Source organism: Pteronotus mesoamericanus, unplaced genomic scaffold (genome assembly GCF_021234165.1).
Source record: "Pteronotus mesoamericanus isolate MK-2021 breed Mesoamerican mustached bat unplaced genomic scaffold, CSHL_Meso_final contig_130, whole genome shotgun sequence".
Taxonomy (NCBI): domain Eukaryota; kingdom Metazoa; phylum Chordata; class Mammalia; order Chiroptera; family Mormoopidae; genus Pteronotus; species Pteronotus mesoamericanus.
This window is the reverse complement of record NW_026555060.1, coordinates 16,352,654-16,373,335: the sequence shown is the minus strand read 5'-3', so window position 1 is coordinate 16,373,335 and position 20,682 is coordinate 16,352,654. Positions and strand designations below refer to the sequence as shown.

The 20,682-nt window shown below is 35.8% G+C and overlaps 1 protein-coding gene and 1 pseudogene across 1 annotated transcript in view; one reads left to right on the top strand and one right to left on the bottom strand.

The window, feature by feature from the left end:
- The window catches only part of CUNH10orf67 (chromosome unknown C10orf67 homolog), a 121,414-nt gene that overhangs the window by 32,547 nt on the left and 68,185 nt on the right, over nt 1-20,682 (bottom strand). Inside the window, exons 11-13 of the mRNA XM_054594705.1 lie at nt 10,766-10,845; nt 10,626-10,691; nt 2,138-2,225 (exon numbers count right to left, since the gene is read on the bottom strand). Of these exons, the coding sequence (XP_054450680.1) occupies nt 2,138-2,225; nt 10,626-10,691; nt 10,766-10,845 (234 nt within the window). The remainder of the gene's footprint in view (nt 1-2,137; nt 2,226-10,625; nt 10,692-10,765; nt 10,846-20,682) is intronic.
- On the top strand, nt 13,257-13,882 carry LOC129084272 (motile sperm domain-containing protein 1-like; annotated as a pseudogene).

Genomic DNA, 20,682 nt, shown 5'->3' with positions numbered 1-20,682 from the left:
AAAAATGACAGAAAACTTACCTAACCTTGTGAAGGAAATAGACATACAAGTCCAGGAAGTGCAGAGTCCAAAACAAGATGAATGCAAAGAGGTCTACACCAAGACCCATCATAATTAAAATGTCAAAGGTTAAAGACAAAGAGAGAATCTTAAAATCAACAAGTTACCTACAAGGGAGCTCCCATAAGACTGTTCACTGATTTCCCAACAGAAACAATTTGTTTGTAGGGTAGAAGGGAGTGGAAACAAATATCCAAAGCAGAGACCTATAACCAACGTTACTCTACCCAGCAAAGTTATCATTTTGAATTAAAGGATAGATAAAGAGCTTCTCAGACAAGAAAAAGCTAAAGCAGTTTAGTACTGTCAATCCAGTATTACAAAAAAATGTTAAAGGGTCTCCTTTGGGAAGAAGAAGAAGAAACAAAAGCCCAAATATATAAGTAATAAAATGGCAATAAATACATATTTGTCAACAATTACTTTAAAGAAAATGGATTAAATTGTCCAAAAGACATACAGTGACTGAATAGACAACAAAACAAGACCCTGATATATGCTGTCTACAAGATATTCACTTCAGATCGAAAGACACACACAGACTAAAAGTAAAAGGATGAAAAATGATATTTCATGAAAACGGAAACAAACAAGCAAGTAAAACTGGATTAGCAATACTTATATCAGACAAAATAGACTTTAAAACAAAGGCTATAATAAAAGTCAAATAAAGACCCTGTAACTCCACTTCTAGGTATTTATAGGAAGAAACTCAATGCACTAAACTGAAAAAACATATACATTCCTATGTTTATTGCATCATTATTTACATTAGCTAAGATATGCAAGCAACCTAAGTGTCCATCAACAGATGAATGAATAAAGATGTTTCTGGTACACATATACAATGAAATATGATTCAGCCATTGTAACAACATGGATGGACCTAGAAGATATTATGCTAAGTGAAATAAGTCAGACAGAAAAAAATCAAAATAAATGAACAAGAAAAAAAAAAAAACAACTTACAGATGCAGAGAACATTTTGACAGTTGCCAGATGGGAGAGGGTTCGAGGGGGATGGGTGAAAAAAGTGAAGGATTGAGAAGTACAAATTGACAGAATAGTCATGAAGATGTAAAGTACAGCATAGAGAATATAGCCAATAACACTGTATATGGTCAATAATATAGTTAATAATATTGTATATATGGTGTCAGATGGGTACTAGATTTATCAGGGTGATCACTTTTTAAGTTATATAAATGTCTAATCACAGGGTTGTACACCTGAAACTAATATAATACTATACATAAAGTGTAATTAAAAAAACTTGAATTAATTCAATGTTATTTTGCCAATGGCCCTAAGTTCTTTTATCTCTTGCAGCCCCTTAAGTTTAGAAAATAGTCTTAAAGTGAAAAAAACTTAAAAATTTTTTTAAAAAGTGATTTTAAATTGTAAGTCTCTTGAAGCAAGAGACCATATTTTATATATTTTATCCTTTCCCAGAAACTTGACTTGTCCTCAGAACACTTAGCATCATAGAAGATGCTCAGTAACATTTATAAAAGGGTAATTTAGTTATTATTTGAAATTTGTTGCATATGTTTTTATACTGGACATCATTTACTGTTAAAATTAGATGCCCCAAATGAAGTCATTAAGTTAACAGGGTAAGAAATATTCTATTTTAGAGTTAGGCTTTATTTACAAGAGACTTCCAGTATGAAAATAAGTGACATGGAAATAGGGACAGATTCTTTAATCTCCTTTTTTCCTTTGGAAACAACTGGCTTCTTGAGCTTTGATATTTCCTGACATTCCATCCATGCCCACAAATGGTCAGATTCACAGTTACTTCTCATCTAGAATGAGTTATCCCTCCTCTGAAATTTTCACTTGCTTCTCTTGTAGCTAAATGATATAGCATTGTAACAATTTGTTTATGCATCTATCTCTCACACCAGATTGAGCTATTAGGGTTCAGGCACCCTCTTATGCTCTGTTCATCAGAGTGACTGTCATATACTATCTCCAGAGCCTGTAAGGGCAGATGTTCAATAAATGTAAAATAAGAACAGAAAGACATGTGCATATATCAAAGAAATAGCATCTAAACATCATATGTACTTACAACATAATTGAAGGATGTATCGGCAAGCACTGCAAATTGACGATACAATGTGTGCCTGGTAAACATCTCATTCTTAAGGACATGAAAGCTGAAATAAAAGCAATAGTGAAATTTGAATATATAGAAATCATAGGATAAAGCAAATATCAATGTGATGTTCATATGGTTAGGAACTAAAATTTTCAATGTAAGAGAAAAGAAATACAAGTAAAAACTTTAAAATATGAGTATGAACTTATTTCTTCTTTCATTTTTAAAATTGCATATTTTCCAGCCCTGAAAGGCACAGATGCAATGGCAACACAGTATCAATAATCATCCTGAGGGCTGAGACTGTGGTTTAAAGACATTGCTCATAAAATGAACCAGGACATCTTTCAGAAATGGCTGTTTCTAAAACTAAAGCAACAGATGTACTAGATGAGCCTGAGACATTCTTTTGTTAAGGGAGTCATCAAAGATTATGTCAAAAGAACACTATTCAATTTTAAAGGGTTCCCATTAACTTTAAGATAGGAGAAATTAAACATAAAAAATAATGATTACAACATATTAAAATACTACAAATGTATTACAAATCTGGGAAATTCTCAGTCTGTCTATATTGCAAACAATGCTAAAATTAGGGGATTCACTATCAAGAAAGCATGCTCTGCAGAGAAAGCCAAGAGTATGCCAGAAAACCTTTGTCTAACAAGTAGGAAGAAACAAAACAATCACAGTATTCAATTACCCAGGGGCCTCTTAGAGATTAGGTTTATGTCTCATGAATCAAAACCATAATGAGGTAGCATTACATAGCTACAAGGATGACTAAAATCAACAAGCTGATAATTTCCTGCCCACCAGCCTGGCTTATGGTGCCTCAGTGAACTTTCCCACCTTCCACGGGCCACAGATATACCTACTGGAGGTCTGAATCTCAGTCTTTTGGAGAGAACACTTTTCCTCAGCCCTAAAGGTAGAAATTGCTTCATACATTATGTTACTCCTCTATTCTTTAGAGTTCTCTTTACTTCGTTTAGTAGTTAATCACCTTTTATTAGTTAATATTTCTTTTTTAAAATATATTTTAAAACATATTTTATATTTTGTGCTATAATATATATGCCATTACTGTTGTCCCAAATTTTCCCCTGTGTCTCCATCCATCCAGAACCCCTCATTCCCTCTGGCAACAGCCCTCCCCCCATTAGTTGATGTCCATGAGTCATGCATAGGTTCTTTACTATTCCATATCTTATACTGTATTTTACATCCCCATGGCTATTCTGTAACTATTTGTGCTTCTTCATCCCCTCACCTCCTCACCCATTCCCCCATAACCCCCTTTTATCTGGAAACTATCAAAATGCTCTCTGTATGCACGATTCTGTCTCTGTTCTTCTTGTTTGCTTAGTATGTTTTTAAATTCAGTTGTTGATAGATAGGTATTTATTGCCATTTTATTCATAGTTTTGATCTTTTTCTTTTGGTTAAATAAGTCCCTTTAAATAGGTAATTGTTTCTTTTTCTCTTGCTGCTTTTAAGATTCTCTCTTTATCTTTAACCTTTGGCATTTTAATTATTATGTGTCTTGGTGTGGTCCTCTTTGGGTCCATCTTGTTTGGGAATATCTGTGCTTCCTGAACTTGTATGATTATTTCCTTCACCAGGTTAGGGACTTTTTCTTTCATTATTTTTTCAAATAAGTTTTCAACTTCTTGCTCTTTCTTTTCTTCTTCTGGCAGCTCTATGATTCAAATGCTGGCATGTTTGAAGTTGTCCCAGAGGCTTCTCACCCTATCCTCATTTTTTTTTTTTTGGATTTTTTTTTCTTCTTTCTGTTCTGATTGAATATTTTTTTTTCTTTCCTTATGTTTCAAATCATTGATTTGATTCTTGGATTCAACCACTCCACTGTTGATTCCCTGTAATTTTTTTCTTTATTTCACTTAGTATAACGTTCATTTTTGCCTAGGTCTTTTTTATGATGTTGAAGTACACAATGAGTTCCTTGAGCATTCTAATAACCAGTGGTTCGAACTCTACTTCTGATATCTGCTTATCTCCATTTTGTCTCATTCTTTTTCTGGAGTTCTGTTCTTTCATTTGGGTCATATTTCTTTGTCTCCTTATTTTGGCAGCCTCCTTGTGTTTGTTTCTGTATATTAAGTAGAACTGCTTTGACTCCCTGTCTTAGTAGCACGGCCTATTGTAGAACGTACACCCATTAGTTGGATGGGGTGGAGCCTTAGGTAATCGCCAGGATGTCTTTTTGTACAAAAAGACAGGAGATATGTATGAACCAGGTTTATGGAGTCTCAGGTATGGTGTTACTTCTCTGTGGCTCTGTGTGGAGGAAGGCTCAGGAAAGGGACAATGGCCACTGCTGGCTTCTGGAGTTTTCTCTGGGAGGAAGCTGTCCTCCAGCCCTCACCCTGATGCTTCTATCTGGACACTTCAGTTTCTCCCTATATGCCACTGGTGCTGTTTCAGCTGATGCTCTGGTATTGGAGCTCAGAGGGAGTGAGTCTGCATTGTCCAAACTTTGTTTTGGTCCCTTAAGAGAAAATGCCTAAGAATCCCTAAGTTTCTTCTGCTGCCCCAATCCCCACTGGTTTTTGCAGCCAGAAGTTATGGGCACTGGTCCCCCGGGCTGGGTGGTCTGGCGTGGGGCTGGGATCCCTTGCTTCTGAGGTATTGCTCCTGATTTTTATCCACCACATGTGTGGACTGCCTGTTTTGTGTTGCTGTGCCACCACGTCCTCTGCTCCTCCCTTCCTACCCATCTGGATGAATGTGATTTCTTTCATTCCTTGGTTGTTGAACTTCCATACCACTTGATTTTCTGACGATTCTGGATGATTGTTGTTTTGCGGTTTAGCTGTAATTTTTGCTGTGGCTGTGAGAGGAGGCGATCTGTGTTTACCTATACCTCCATCTTGACCAGAAGTTTTGCCTAATACTTCTTGATATAAAATTTCTTTGTTCAGGTGTTTCCTGACTAAATCCTGACTAATTCACTTAGTCATGGCAAGGATGTGTATACCCAAAGTGGAAGATTGGATTACAGTTTGCCCACATTTGGTGAACCCTTCCCTGTCATGCTCCTCCCCATGAGAGGACAATATATTACCATCATATTGAACTTAAGCCCATAGGACATGTTTTGTTAATAAAGTGCTAACAGAACATGGTTTGTGTTACTTATGGGCAGAAATTTTAATCCCTGGTACATGGTTTGCTCTGTTTCTTTTGTCTCTGCCAAGACAATATTCTAGGTAGAAAATGCTATATCAGCCTGGGCTCTAGAGTGAAGATAACAATGAACAGTGCCACAGGACATGTAGAATGAGTGAAATAAGCCATTCTTATTTGAAGCCACTAAGATATTAGGGTTGTCTGTTACTGCACATAGCTTAGTAGATCCTGACTGAATTGCCCTATGACTAGAAATTCCTCCTGGAGATGCATATTTCTAAACCAATTTTTGTACAAAAAGACAGGAGATATGAACAAGAATGTTTATTGCAGCATTGTTTGTATTACTGAAATATTGGAAACAAACTAAATATGATACTGTAAGGGAAGGATAAATAACCTGTAGAGTGTTTATAATGTATAATACTATACAGCACTTAAAATATGTAAACCAAATCTTAAGAATCAACTTCAATTTCAAAATTATAAAAAGTGAAAAAATTGGTAAGTATGTTATGATTGTTAATGTACATTATATAAGCTTTTAAAGCACACAAAATAGTTTTCATTATTTACCATTACTCAGATATAAATTTATAGTTAATAAAGATTAAAAAGGTGAAAGGAAGAAGAAATGTTAAATTTATTATGTTGACCTCTAAGAAAGAAGGAAGAGAAATAGGATTGAAGATACAAAGAGAATTTAAGTGTATTAGAAGTTGTTAAAAATTAGATTTAAAAAAACTGTACATCTTTTGATCTATGAAAGTTACTTGTAGACATCTATATTACAGAAATAATAGCAATAGGATATTAAGAAAACACAAGACTACTAAATGCAGCATTGTTTAAATGGAAAAAATTAATCAGCCTTATGTATGTGGATAAGTTATAATCCACATATATAAGAGGACCATGTGGCCATTAAAATGAATGAGGTGTATCTAAATGTCTTGATGGGAAAAGTTGTCCAAATTAGTGTTAAGTAAAAAGGAAAAGTTGCAAACTAATGTGTACATGATTTTAACTTTTGTAAAAATATATTATATAATGAATAATGTTGCAATTAACATGGGATTGCAGATACATCATCAGTACCTTATTTTCACATCCTTTGTATATATGCCTAAAAGTGGGATTGCTAGATCATATGGTAGTTCTATTTTTAATTTTTTGAAGAACCTCCATATGGTTTTCAACAGTGGCGGAACCAATTTACATTCCCATCAACAGTAAACAAGTATTCCCTTTTATCCACATCCTCACCATTAATTTTTTTAAAAAAATTTATTGATGATAGCCATCTAACAAGTGTGAAGTGATACCTCATTGTGGTTGTGATTTGCATTGCCCTTATGATTAATGATGTTGAACATCTTTTCATGTACCTGTTGGCCATCTGTATGTCTTCTTTGGAAAAATGTATATTCAGTTCCTCTGTCCATTTTTTAATTATATTGTTTTGGGGTAATTTGCTTTTTTTTTTTTTTTTGCTATTCAGTTTTATGAGTTCTTTATATATTATAAATATTAACCCCTTAGCAGATACACATATGATTTCTAAATATTTTCTTCTATTCTGTAGGTTGCCATTTAATTTTGATGATGATTTCCTCTGCTTTGCAGAAGCTATTTAGTTTGATTTAGTCCCACTTGCTCATTTTTGTTTCTGTTGCTTTTGTTTTTGGTTTCAAATCCAAAAGCTCATTGCCAAGACCAACGTCAAGAAGTTTACTATCTGTGTTTTCTTCTAGGGATTTTACAGTTTCAGATCTTAAATTTAATAACTAATCCATTTTCAGTTGATTTTTGTATATGGTGTAAGATAGGATTCAAGTTTCATTCTTTTGGGTGCGGCTGTCCAGTTTTTCCCAATATCATTCATTGAGGAGACTGTCATTTCCCCACTGAGTATTCTTGGCTCCTTTGTCATAAATCAATTGGCCTTATAAATGGATTTTTCCATTTATTTGTGTCTTCTTCATTTTCATTCATCAATGTTGTTGGGAAACGCCCCATCTGGTTTTAGGGACTGCAGCCTCGCAGACAGGCAAGAGGGCCCCAAGGCTGGAGCTAAGCAAGGAGGCCTTGGGAAAATAGGCCATCAAGGAGACAAAACCTGTCCTCCTGTCTGAGGCACAGCCCTGCCTCCCTCACATCACCCTGCTTGGCCCCAAAGGATGGCTGGTTAGTCAAGGACAGGTAAGACCCCTCGATGGCAGGGGCAACCTAAGACAGGCACAGCTGCATGAGCATCAGGGAAGAACTTGGGGGACACAGAGAAGGGGAAAAAGACCCTCACCCCTCGGCTTTGATATGGCTGGAGTCCTCATTCTACTGGAAAAGAGTCTCCTTATCTCTTGGTGGCTCTGCCCCGCCCATTTGGCTCAAGCTTGAAACAATACTAAAGTCAAGTACAGCTCTAAACTGGATTGGGTAGTTCCTGGGGTGGGGGTGGGGTGGGGCTGGAATCAGGTCTAGAAGTAAGATTTTGAAGCATGCTCTGTTCTTCCCTCAAAAGCTATGAAAACCGGCTCTACCTGGGGAGGAAATTTACATTATTCCAGACCCCAACCTGAGGCAAATCTCTTGTATTCCTTCAACTGTTATCTATGATCTCTATTCGTTTTCTGTAAACATAGCCTTTTGACACTGATTGATAAGCTTTGCATCCTTTCTCCAGCCAGCGCACATGGTTCTCAATAAAAGCCACTTCATGAGAAGGACTCCGGGCATTCTCCACTAGAGGGAACTGCTACCCCTTCCCCTGGCAGACTGAGAGAAAAATGTCTGGGATGACTTATTTTATTTCTCCATCTGTGACGACCAGCAATGTACTCTGTGAGACAGAGTTTGCCCTCTACCTCACAGTTTCTTATAATTTTCCTTGTACAGATCTTTCACTTTTTTGGTATGTTTATTCCTAAATATTTTATTCTTTTTGATGCAATTGTAAATGGGGTTGTTTTTAAATTTCTGTTTCTGGTAATTCATTGTCAGTGTATAGAAATGTAATTGATTATTTAATATTGATTTTGTACCTGGCTCAGAAGGGTGCCTGCCTATGGACCGCCTCCTGGGGTTAAGGTGGGAGTGGCTGCATTATTTTGGCATCACCCAGGTAGTGATCTAGTCCTGGGATGATGTACTACACCTGTGCACCATTTATGCTGTGAGAAAAGGCAATGATGACATCAGCAGGTGAGTGAGGCATGCCATGATAAGAGGAAGGACTAAGCTCTGCCTTTTCCATCACTGTTTAAATTCAATTTTTCTGGAAACAAAGCCAACTCAGCAGGGGAAAAAAAGCTTTGAGAAAAAGCTCTGAATTGGACTGGTACTGACTATAAATCATGAATTGGCTGAGAAATCATGGGATTAAACTGTTACCTTGACTGGCTAAGGTGAAGTTTTTCTTTTATTAAACAAAAATGATTGCCCCTGATCTACGATCTGTAACTGTAAAATGAAATAACCATTTTAGCACACACAAATCTCCACCTGTACAATTCATCTCCATACCACACCATGAGACAGTACTTTGGATATACACACTCTCTCTGTTTGTGTGTATCACTTTGAATTAACATTCGGTGATGCAACCAAACTAGAGAGACATAATGCATTATGCCCTGACATTATGCTATATTTAGTCAATTAAATGAAGGGGGGCATATTAGGGGGTGGAGGAATTAAGCAAAAAGGAGAAAGGACTCGTGGGCATGGTCAACAGTGTGGTGATTGCAGTGGGGAGAGGGGTATGAGGAGACTAAATGGTAATAGAAAAAACACACAAAAAAATTTTAAAAAAGAAAACATATAGAAAGTGTGTAATAGCACTTCCTGCTGTCCTAAATATTTAGGTAACAACACAAAATCTGCAGAGACCAAAGTGATGAATACGATTGCCAACATCTTGGTTAACAGGAAATCATTCTGAAGTAAAACTAAGACAGCCTTGTTGTAAATGTTCATTGAGTATATGATGAATCCCATAGAGACAGATACAATGTAAATCTTAAGGATGAAAAGTAAATCCCACAAAAGTAAATAAAGGAAAGACATTTTCTACTCGGTTTCAGAGATAGCCCAAAGTCCGTGTGCAAGGAAATAAAAGTTAATGTGTATTTAAGCATTCTTTGTTCTCAATCTCTTGTTTTACCTGTATCTAGACACTATCCTTATAATGACTCTGTGAAGTGTCAGGGTAGGTATCAATATGCATGTTTTTTTCAGAGCACAGAGTAGTTATCAGCACGGAAGTGAAACACAAGCAGAAGTGGAAAGCAGAACATTTTACTAAAGGATGAGATCCTTCACTCATAATCTGGTGGTATTTCTGTTATAGAGATACACAATGTGCCTCCTGGGATTATTTTATTGTAATGTATATGTTAATACATAGAATTTTTATACACACGCATAGTGTATCCTTATGAAACACAGTGCAAACATAGGGCATGATCACCCCATGAAGTCAGGTGTGAGACTCAAGTGTGACCTGGGACATCAGACCAACATTGAATCTATCCTGTCTTGATGCTTGACTGTGAGAAAATCTTGCAAAGAAATCATCAATATGTGATTAAAAAAAAAAGATAGAATCTACAGGAAATTATGGCAGGAACCAAGAGAATAGAATATGAATTTTCATGTTATCATGTTAGGACAAGAGAAAAAAATAAGCATTATTTTTTCTGCTTGGCATTGCTTTTAGCTTTTTCAGAATTTTACAGTGTCATTTTCTCCATTTTTTTTTTACTTCCTCCATCTTTGGAAAGACAAAGATGACATAGGGAAAATGAATTAAAATAACTATGTAAATGAAAATTAGATCTGAGAATTAAGGAGTTGGTGTGGTTTTGCCTGAAAAAGGGAAGAAGATCTAGTATATCAAACAATTTTACAAAGAAAATATAGACCAATTAAATATGATTATGTACAATTGAGCAGGAAAACATTGTAACAGCCCTATGAAGGAAGATGACTATGTAGGTCTGACTAAGCAGGTATCAAGCAGGTTTAAAGTCTCAACAGGACAAGCAGGTATAAAGCAGTGCCTGTCCTGTTGAGACTTTAAAAGTTGAAACATTGAGATTGGGAATGAAACAGAGTTTTAAACTATTTTTTTTTGAAGTGACTTTGACTTTCTTCTATTTTAGGCCAATTATTTTGCATTTCTTGTTAAAGGCGTATGAGTGCATTTTATATTAATTAATATGTACAGAAAAACCCGTCCTCATCTCCTTAAAAGATGATTAATTACATTTTTATAACCAGAATTTGTATATATCACACACTATACCTGTTCCTGAGAATAATGAATTTCTTTTCCCAGATTTTGCTTATCCGTTCTGATTCCCTTTTAAACCTGTAATAAATTTATAAATGGTTAAATTTTGTATTAGCTACAAATGAACAGTTATGAATCATTATTTCCAGTACCTTTCTGCCTTTTTTTTCTCATTCTCTAAGCTAGCCTTTAATATTTCTATTTCTTTCTCCAAAACACGTTTGTCTTCAACCTTTCAATAGAAAATACATCACAAAGTTAATTACATGAACAATACACTCTGTTTCTCCATAAGTCTGAAAGGCTATTTCTAATACATAGCATGCACATTTTAATTATCAAAAATAATTTGAGGGAATAATGAGTTACATTTACTTGCAGATTCCCATAAATTAGAAGAATTTAAGATTCTACATTTCCATTGCCTGTAAATGATTCACTGAAAGGCAGCCAGCTCTAGACAGCATTATGAAGCAACCAAATTTATCTCCATCATCCCTCCCCTTTCCAGGTACCTCTTTTTCTAGATCTTGTTTTCTCTTATTTATTGTGACCTCTTCAGCCCTTTATCATAGGCAGCAGCTGCTTTCAGTTAGTCTATTTTCTCTTTCTAGCAAAACTGTTCTCAGGAAAAGATCTGACCAACTCAACCACACTAGTGCTTTTTATTATTTTTCAGTATTATTTACATTTTACAAGGGAAAATGTTTTAGCAAAAGGTATGAATCTCTAACAGGAAAATTTTAGGCATTTTAAGAATAAGAGAGATTTCTTTGAATGTGGCATGGCTGTATCCCGGATAATACTATAGAGGCAATCATGTCCTCTGTCTCTTCATAAGACTAATTCTCCATCAGTCATTGCTACTTACTAAGAATAGCCAGCATCAATATGAACAATAATTAGGTTAATAATAATGGTCATATTAGTCAATGTTATACCTTAACCTCTGCTGTTTTCACCTTTTCTTCATGTGTCTTAAGAGGTGTTTCAGCTATATCCTGGTGAAGAAATAAACCAAGGTAAATATAGGGTGTGACAAAAGTAGGTCTACAGTTGTGAGCACATGAAACACAGAGTTTATTTTTGTTATTATTTATTAATTATTTTATTATTTTCCATATGGACAACTGTAAACCTACTTTTGCCCCACGTGTATAACATTTCAAATTAATGCGTACAGATGTGGTTTCTCTGAAGCTTAAAGAAAGACAACCAAGACTTAAAGTATGGCAACCATAGTCCCACAGGGGTCTTCTCTGCCTTATCCAATTTATAAAGCTCAGTGTTTATATATTGCATTTGCAATTGAACAATTACAGCCCAACTTTGCCACTACTGTTTTTTAAAATGCGTTACTCTGTAATTATATATTGGTCAAATTTTACCATATACTTTTAAAAAATGAAATGGGCAGTTATTATCTGTGAAGACACAAACTTTAAAAAATCTTTTATTTTAAATGATACGCAAGGTGAATTTTTGCTACTATACCTTACTGATGATGAGGAGTATGATGGCAGAGAGAATATACTGAATATAAAAGTTTGCTTGGTTGGCTATAGCTATATTCCTAAACAATAGACAGGAAAAAAAATGCTCCTTATTGCCACCACTATCTTCTTTAGTGGATTCTGAGACCCAAAAACCCTTGATCTGTTGCCCTTCTTCATGGGGTGGGGTCTGCCATGGAGGGTCGGAGCCAGGTCTGAGTAGGAGTCAGAGAGTCCTGCCGAATAAAATAAATGGGACCTCGAACTTCCCCAAGCAATCAGAAGTGCAGGCTGGGAAGAGAGATAGAGGAGAAAATGGTGAGGCAAGACCCCAAGACTACAGGTGCTAATATGTAGTCAAGCCGTGGCTGACCAGTGGCCAGGGTGATGTCCAATATTCAATTTGAAATGGCATCTTGGTGATGTAAACTGTTCCTGTCAATTAACCCTCTTCAATCTCCTAAACTTACATGTGCAAAGGTGTCATGTGAGTGGGTGTTTTTAGTAGAAATCATAGAACTGGATTGAATTCAGTATCTGATTAAACAAAATGTGAAATGAGAAGGCAAACAGAGTACAATGAAACCCAGAAACTGACTTGGGTCAGTGGAAGAAAGAGCCCATTCACAGTGACAACTACCAGAAGATGCTGTAGCATCTGCAGAAGCCATGGGACACACTCTATGTTGCTGCAAAGCACAAAATTGGTTTGGCCCCATTTTACTTATATCTGAAGGGACAGAGAGAACCCAGCTGACATCAGCTACCAATATAAAAAGAGCGAATTTTGTTATAATATCCCTAAAAACTATAATTGAGTACCTACTCTGCGCCAGACACTTCGCATATATTACTGTTCATTTTTATACACTAACCTATTGACTTCTTCATTCATATTACCTTAGATTTTTAAATGATAGATTTATTTTAAAAAATTTATGCACATATTTTAAAAATAAGCTGTAAGCAGAATAGTATAGAGTGCGGCCTAGGGATGCTGACGAAGGACTGAGGAAGAGTTGCAGCTACTTTCTGGGAGCCGATGTTGCCAGGATTGCCAAAATGCATTGGAATTTTTAACTGACTTTAAGAAAAGTCCAAAAATAGATTTGACACTGTCAGAAGCTGCAGAAAGGTGTATTCAATGCCAATGTATCAACAAAAAAGACAGCTAGAGTTAGTGGAAGCAAATCTTCTTTGTTTTGTGTTTCCCAACGACCTAATATTTTGTGCAGATGACCAATCAATGCATAAGTAAATGTTGACTCTTTATAATCCCTATGAGTTTGCCTTAAAGTTCAAAGTTTTGTGTAGTATTCTAAATAAATAGGTTGTTTTTGATGCTGCAGGTGCAGCAAAGCCTCATGGTCATGTGGATGTTGCAATTTGTCGTGTGGATATGTTTGATCCTGTCACTACGATGTAATAAACAAATTCAGTCTCCAAGTTTCTGAACAAAACCAGAGGAAGCCTTTAGGAAGGAAAGAGGTTGTGGCTACTCTTCTCTCTTCTGCAAGAGAGCAACAAAAGGAAGAAGAAGAAAAAAGAATAAAGGAACCATAAAGCAAAAGTTTACTTTTTGATCAATCATTTCAACCAGAAAACAGAGCTGTCTCCTCAGGACCTAGTTCACTGTCTTGCTGGGAGTGCTGTGCATTGATGCTTCCTACACTGGGGGATGTGGAATTGCCGTACCTCTCTCCCTTCACTTAAGTGTGAATCAAACATCAGCTTACATCTTTAAGTCTTATCACAATGTCTCTACTTAGAACATGACTTTGAAGTAAATTTATCTTGAAAATACGAATGTGGACTGCCTTTTATCTCTATCTCACTCCATTAACTTGATACAAACTATTGAATAATTTACAACAATTATAAATGTATATGTTTTAAAAATTATGATTTTATTCAAAGTGCTTCAGCACATTATGTTACAGACATCAGAATGCCTCTGGCACCTAGGAAATTCTTTGAAGTTCTTTTTATATCTAAACCTACATGCAAAAGACTCTAATTAAAACACTTACTATTTTCTCAAAAAAAAAGTGTACATGAACATAAAACTTACTTCCCAGAAGCCAAGGTGTTTTTGGTTTTTAGTTTTTCTCATTATTATCATTATAAATAAACAATAGCTTTTATTAATTTGGGCTCCCCACAGATAAACTTTAAAATTTTAGAGCATTCACATTACCTTCCACCTTCTCTCTGACACCTCACATGCTTGATTTTTTTATTTGTAGATGTCATTACCTTTATTATGATTTCAATATATGTAAACTTGTATACTTGATATATTAACTCTTTGTTATGAAAAATGGCATAAATTTAAAAGGCTTTATCTGTTTTAGAGAGAGGGAGGGGAGGGAGAAAGAGAGGAAGAGAAACATTGATGTAAAAGAGAAATATCAATTTGTTGCCTCTCTAACACAACCTGACCAAGGACCAAACCTGCAACCCAGGCATGTATCCTAATCGAGAATCAAACCTGTGAACTTTTGCTTTGTGGGACGATGCCCAGCCATCTGAGTCACATCAGTAAGGGTGAAAAATAGGAAATTTATTTAGTCCTGTATGTTTTCCAACATCTTCACTCACCCAACTTCCCCGTTTTTAGAAGGAAAGTTACTTTTACATTGTCAATGTCTATAGAATTGTTCTCTAACTATAATTAAGTTCTTCATGCTTTATCCACATATTGATTCTAAAAACTGCAGTCTAGTAAATAACATTAAAAATGTGTTTATATAAATATTGCTGACTATAGGACCAAGTAATATAACTATCCATAAAGAAGGAGGTGCACACCTGTTATTAAACTTTGCCACTGAAAGAACTCCCTTTCAAGTGTTTGTTTAATGTTTCAACTTTTAATTTTTTTCTAGCTTTCCTCACTTCTGAGTCATTCCTAGTTTCTCCTTTTTATTGTGTCCATATTATCATGCATATTTTTTTTGCATACTCAACTAAGATTTTAGCTGGATATAAGAATTAGGGTTTAAACATTTCTTTTCCTTTTGAACAACTTGTTTTATGTCTTTTAACTTTTTCATAATTTCTGTCTGTTATTTTGTACTACTTCTAAGAGACTTTTTTTCTCTTTGTCTTCCAGATTATTGCTTAGATCTTCAGCTGTGCCAATTTTATTTTTCAATGTGCTCATTGCCATTTTTTAAAGTTGTTATTTTCAACAAATTGTTCTTTTCCTCAGATTTGTTTCTTTTTCATAGCAGCCTGCTTACTGGATGAAAGTTTCTCTTGAACCTTTTCCAAAATATATTTATTTTAAAAATGTCTCTTAAGGTCTGTGTCTGTTTCCTAAATTAACTGTTTCCTGCAGGGCCAATGGCTTTGTTTGTTTTCCTTGTTCTTTCACTTGTTAAATATTTGCTGAATTCCTGCTATGTGCCAGGAAATGTTCTAAGCCTTGAAAATACAACAGAAAATAAAACAGGGCTAAAGTAGAGAAGATACATTTGAGAGGAATTATGAAAGGTACAATTTAGAGCACTTTTTGAGTGACAATAGAACTGCCTATAATTTCTTATTCAAGCAACTAGATGGAGAATGGTACCATTCAGTATGATAAGAAAAAAAAATAGACATAGGGACAATTTTTTATGTTAGTCTTCTTTCTCTTCCTCCCTCCCGCCCTCCCTCCCTCCCTCCCTCCTTCCTTCCCTCCCTCCCTCCCTTCCTGACTGCCTGCCTGAGGAAGAGTTTGGTAAATGCAGTTTCAGACACTGAGTTTCAGGTACACATGGCACAATCACATAAAGACATACAATAGGCAATTGGGACAAGGGCCTAGAATTTGGAAGTGGGGTCCGTTCTAGGGATAGAATTTGAAATCATCAGTTGAAGACTTGAATAAGGCCATTCACAAAACTTATAGAAATAAAAAAGCATAAGGTCAGGGATAGAAGGCTGTGCTTAGTTAGGCATGGTTGACTTGTTGTTCTGATTTATCCCTGGGTGATAGGAGAATTCTCAGGACTGATCTAACCCTGAACCTGGGTCCTAACACATCACTTTTAGTTCTCTAAACTCTAACTCCTCCTCCATCAGTCCACACAGTACTGAAGAGGCCTTTGGTGGTTCTAGATCTATCCAAATAATTGTGCCCTTTGTTGCCTATACTCTATCTCAAACTTCCTAGAAGAAACTACCACCTCTCACCGCCATCACCATGACTTAGTCTTCTCAAGGCTCACAATGCAGGAAGCTAGCAAAAGAGAAAGCTTAAGGTACAACATCACACATTTGACAAAAACAATGAAAAGTCTTTGTTTCCATTATCCTTCCTTGGCTTCAAAAATGTGGGTTTCACCAAGGTGACTGAAAGCATACACTTTTTGGGATCCTTGCACCTATTTGTCCTAAAAAGGCATGATCTACTTGAAGTGCCTCTCTGCCCAGGGCAGAAGAAGTTGAGTGAATTCACTGCAATTTGTTTACTACGGACCTAGGAAATTGTTGGCGTAAGAGCCACCTGATTTAGAGGGCATTTGCCAGTATACTAACAGGAAAAAAAAAGTAACTCAAATTTAAAAAATTAATCCATAGAAAGTTAGCTTGTAAAACAAAATAAACTTCCATGTAGAAACACATTTATATTTATTTATTTTACCACATCCAAGGTCTTATCAGTAAATTAAAGTTTATTTTAAAAAATAAGTGTTTAAATTCACATACAATAAAAATTAGTTTCAATTTTCAGGGTTACCTTTTTCTGAATCTCACAAAATGATTGACTGTAATAGAGATAAGGCTGTGATAAAACATATTTTCTGTAAAGCAAGTAATTATTCAATATCTCTGAAAGACAATACTCTGACAATGACAACCACAATGACAAAGATAGCTTCTCTTTTCAGTAAAAAAGAAAAGTACCACAGTGGACTGAAATGTTTGCTCTCTAGTTTGAGTTGAACTTTCAACTTGGCTGTAGCATGTTGTATTAAGTCCTGGCTCTGTCTACATTAAATTGTCATTTTGTTTTATCAGCTGCTGACATACCACTTTCTCTGGAATACACATGCTGGTCTTTATGTAGCTACTTCATTGACAGGTGCAAATATTAGACTGCTAAACAATAGCTAGAGGTGAAAATAAGTGGCAATATTAATATAAAAGTAGATAGGTTCCTAAGTAGGAAAATGTAAATGAACAATTATAAAGATAATCAAAAGTTGTGATTAGATATTTCTTACAAATATTTCTCACTTTCTTCTGAATTTGTATATATATTTATAACTGAAATTCATAAAATTAAGAAATAAGTTTTCTTTATAACAGATTTTATATATTGAATGGCATTGAATGAAGCTCCCCAAATCTTGCTGTGTGTACAAATCTGTATCAAGATTTGCTTGAAAGGATGGTCACAAGGGGTTTTCAATGATTATTTCTGGGTGGCAGGATGCTTTTTTACTTTCTTCTTTTGACATTTCTTTATTGAGCAAAGTTTGTATAAGTATAAATCTGTTTTATACAAGAAATTCAGACTTCTGGCTCCCACATAGGATGCAAAAAAATGCTGTTCCCAGACTAACAACAAGAAAAATCCAGATACACTAGAAAATGGTGACTTTTCTTGAACCTTTCAGAGAACTGAAGTCACAAACAGGTAACCTGCATTCCAGAGGAGTAAGCCTCCTCAAGGAGAGTTGTGACACATGAACAGTCTCATCTACAGAAGACGCAGCACCATGCCAGTTGCGATACAAGCAGGTAAGAAAAATAAGCTGAAATATAAAGAACTATGGAAGGGCAAGTACAGGTTAGCAGAGCGGCAGAGCGGTTCTGAAGTTGCTGAGGTCACATGTTGAAAGAGAAGTTCATGCTCACAGCTTTTTCCACTGTCTCCTACCAGATGTTAATGAGAAAAACTGAGGGCAGGGCAGAAGACTTATGATGGTGCAGGCTTGGGGAGGGGATCAGCTGCTGCTAGGAAAGAAGTACCTTTCCTATGCCCTTCTATGCTAGGAAACAAAAGTCTTAAGCCTCTGGATGAGGGAAAGTAAACTCTTGCCAATCAGGATCAAAGAACGTGATCAATGGAGAAGTGTTAGGCACCAAGCCCTACTCACTTCACAAAGGGCTGGGAAGGGAAGCAAAGCTCTTGTTAAAGGTCATAGATGAAGACATATTATGGCAAGGGGAAAATAACAGCAATATTCTCCTCCTCTGGATGAGGGGTTGGGGATAGTCTTAGGCCTTAGAGACTTCACTAATACTAAGTAGAGTTTCCTAGTATTACAGGAAGGAAAGGAAACACCTAAGCAAAGTCAACTTCAGATAAAGGCAGAGGTAGACCACCATAGTGAGGAGGAGCAAAAATCCTGAAAAAGATTATCTCTGAGGGCCAGGCACACAGCACTTTCCAGAGACTGAGTTTTGTTTAGAACAAGAGAACATCATCTCTGCCCTCACTTATGAAGTGCCAGCCAATAGCAGTCTGTTACCAAGGGAGGTTTAGATACATAAAAAGAGACCCACTCTGTGGCATGGGTGGACATGTTCTGCTGAAAGCTAAGGGTAGAGCAGCACGTAGAGAAAGTGCTCTGTTATTCTCACTCCCACTCTAAGTACACACTTACCACACACACAAAAAACCCCAGGCTGTGGTCCACTGAAAGGAACTATAGCAACAACCCAACTCAACTTAATACAACTTCTGGCTATATTGGCTCAACCCCTTAGAGCAATAGTCCAATATAAGAAAAGACATGCCATCTGCAGGTGTGAACACTGTTTATTTCAGTCTCTACTAATCTACACATGATGATTCTGACATTCAGTAAAAAATTATGACACACACAAAAGGGCAAGGGGAGAAGAACCTATTGTTAGGAAGCAAAGCAATCAACAAAACCAGATTCAAGGATGACCCAGGTCTTGGAACTATCAGACGAAGATTTTAAAATAACTATAATTCAAATGTTAAAGAACCTAGGACAAAAGGTAAACAACATGCACAATACATAACAGAGAAGGAATTTCAGCATAGAAATGGAAAATATAAAAAAAGAGTCAAATGGAAATACTATAAATGAAAAAGACGATACCAAAGATGAAAAAATTTTCTTTGATGGACACATCAGTAGATTCAATACAGCTGAGGAAAATAATCAGTGAATTTGAAGGTAGATAAAAAGAAGATTCCCAGAACTAAAACAAAAAGGGAAACATAATAAAAATTACTATCTAAGAGTTGTGGGACAATAGCAAACATTCTGGTGTCTCAGAAGGAGAAGGGAGAGAGAATGGGGCAAAAGAGAAAATTTAAGTAATGGTCAAAGGTTAACAAAATGCATCAAAACACAAATTCCATAAGTTTTATGGAGAGAGAGAAAGATGGGGCGGGGGTAAGGGGGTAGATAGAAACAACAAATACCCAAGGAACATTGTAGTCTATACTGTTGAAAAGCAAAGATAAACCCTTGAAGGCATTCCAAAGTAAAAGATACATCAGAAAAACAAAGTGAAAACTTACAGTAGATTTTTTTGTCAAAAACTATGCAAGATAAAAAACAATGAAATGACATCTTCAAAGTATCGAAATAAAACTGTTGACCCAGACTTCTACACTCAGAAAAGTTCTGTCAAAAATGAAGACAAAATAAGGATTTTTTTTCAGACAAACAAAAGCTGAGAGAATTCATTGCCAGTAGACCTGTACTATAAGAACTGCAAAAAATTAAAAATTAGGTTTTTCAGGAAGAGGGGATATGACATCATATCCCTTCTTAGATATACATAAATAAATGAAACTTATATCTACATAAAAAAGTGAAAACTCCAGGAATAGTATAAATGAAAGTGTGAAATGCAAATCTTGTTGCAACAAATTATATCAGTTATTGTTACAGGAAAATATCAACATTAAACTTTAAGTTCTTTTAAGGTTAAAATACACCAAGAATTCCAAAGAACTATACTTTTGTTGAAAACACTGGAAAGATTATGCAAAGGCAAGACAAATGGACTTGCTTATATGAGTTACATAATGACTTTATGGAGAGCATTCTAGGAACATCCTCTTTACTATTAGCTATTAGGTAGGAAATTTCCAAAGATACCTACCAATTGCATTGACTTCTTTTTTTAATTAATTGTTATTTTTTAGAGAGAAAATGGGAGGAAGAAAGAGAAACATCAATGTGTGGTTGCCTCTTGTGTGCCCCCTACTGGGGACCTGGCCTGCATCCCAGGCATATTCCCTAGACTGGGAATTGAACCAGTGACCCTTTGATTTGCAGGTTGGCACTCAGTCCACTGAGCCACACCAGCCAGGGTGCATTGACTTTTTATTGATCTCTTATCAACCAGCTACTTGGGTGCATTAGCCTGAAATTTTTTGTTGCTTTCCTAAAATTTACTCTCCAAGCTCTTCAATGGTGGTATGAGGATCTAAAATTGTGTATTGTAATCTTTCTAACTTTAATATAAAAATTATCTTTAAAAATATACTTATGACTTACTTAATGTAAAACAGATGGAAATACTATATATCTCCATCAGATTCCCAACTAGAGAAAAGACCACCAGAATTACACTCTAGATTGCTT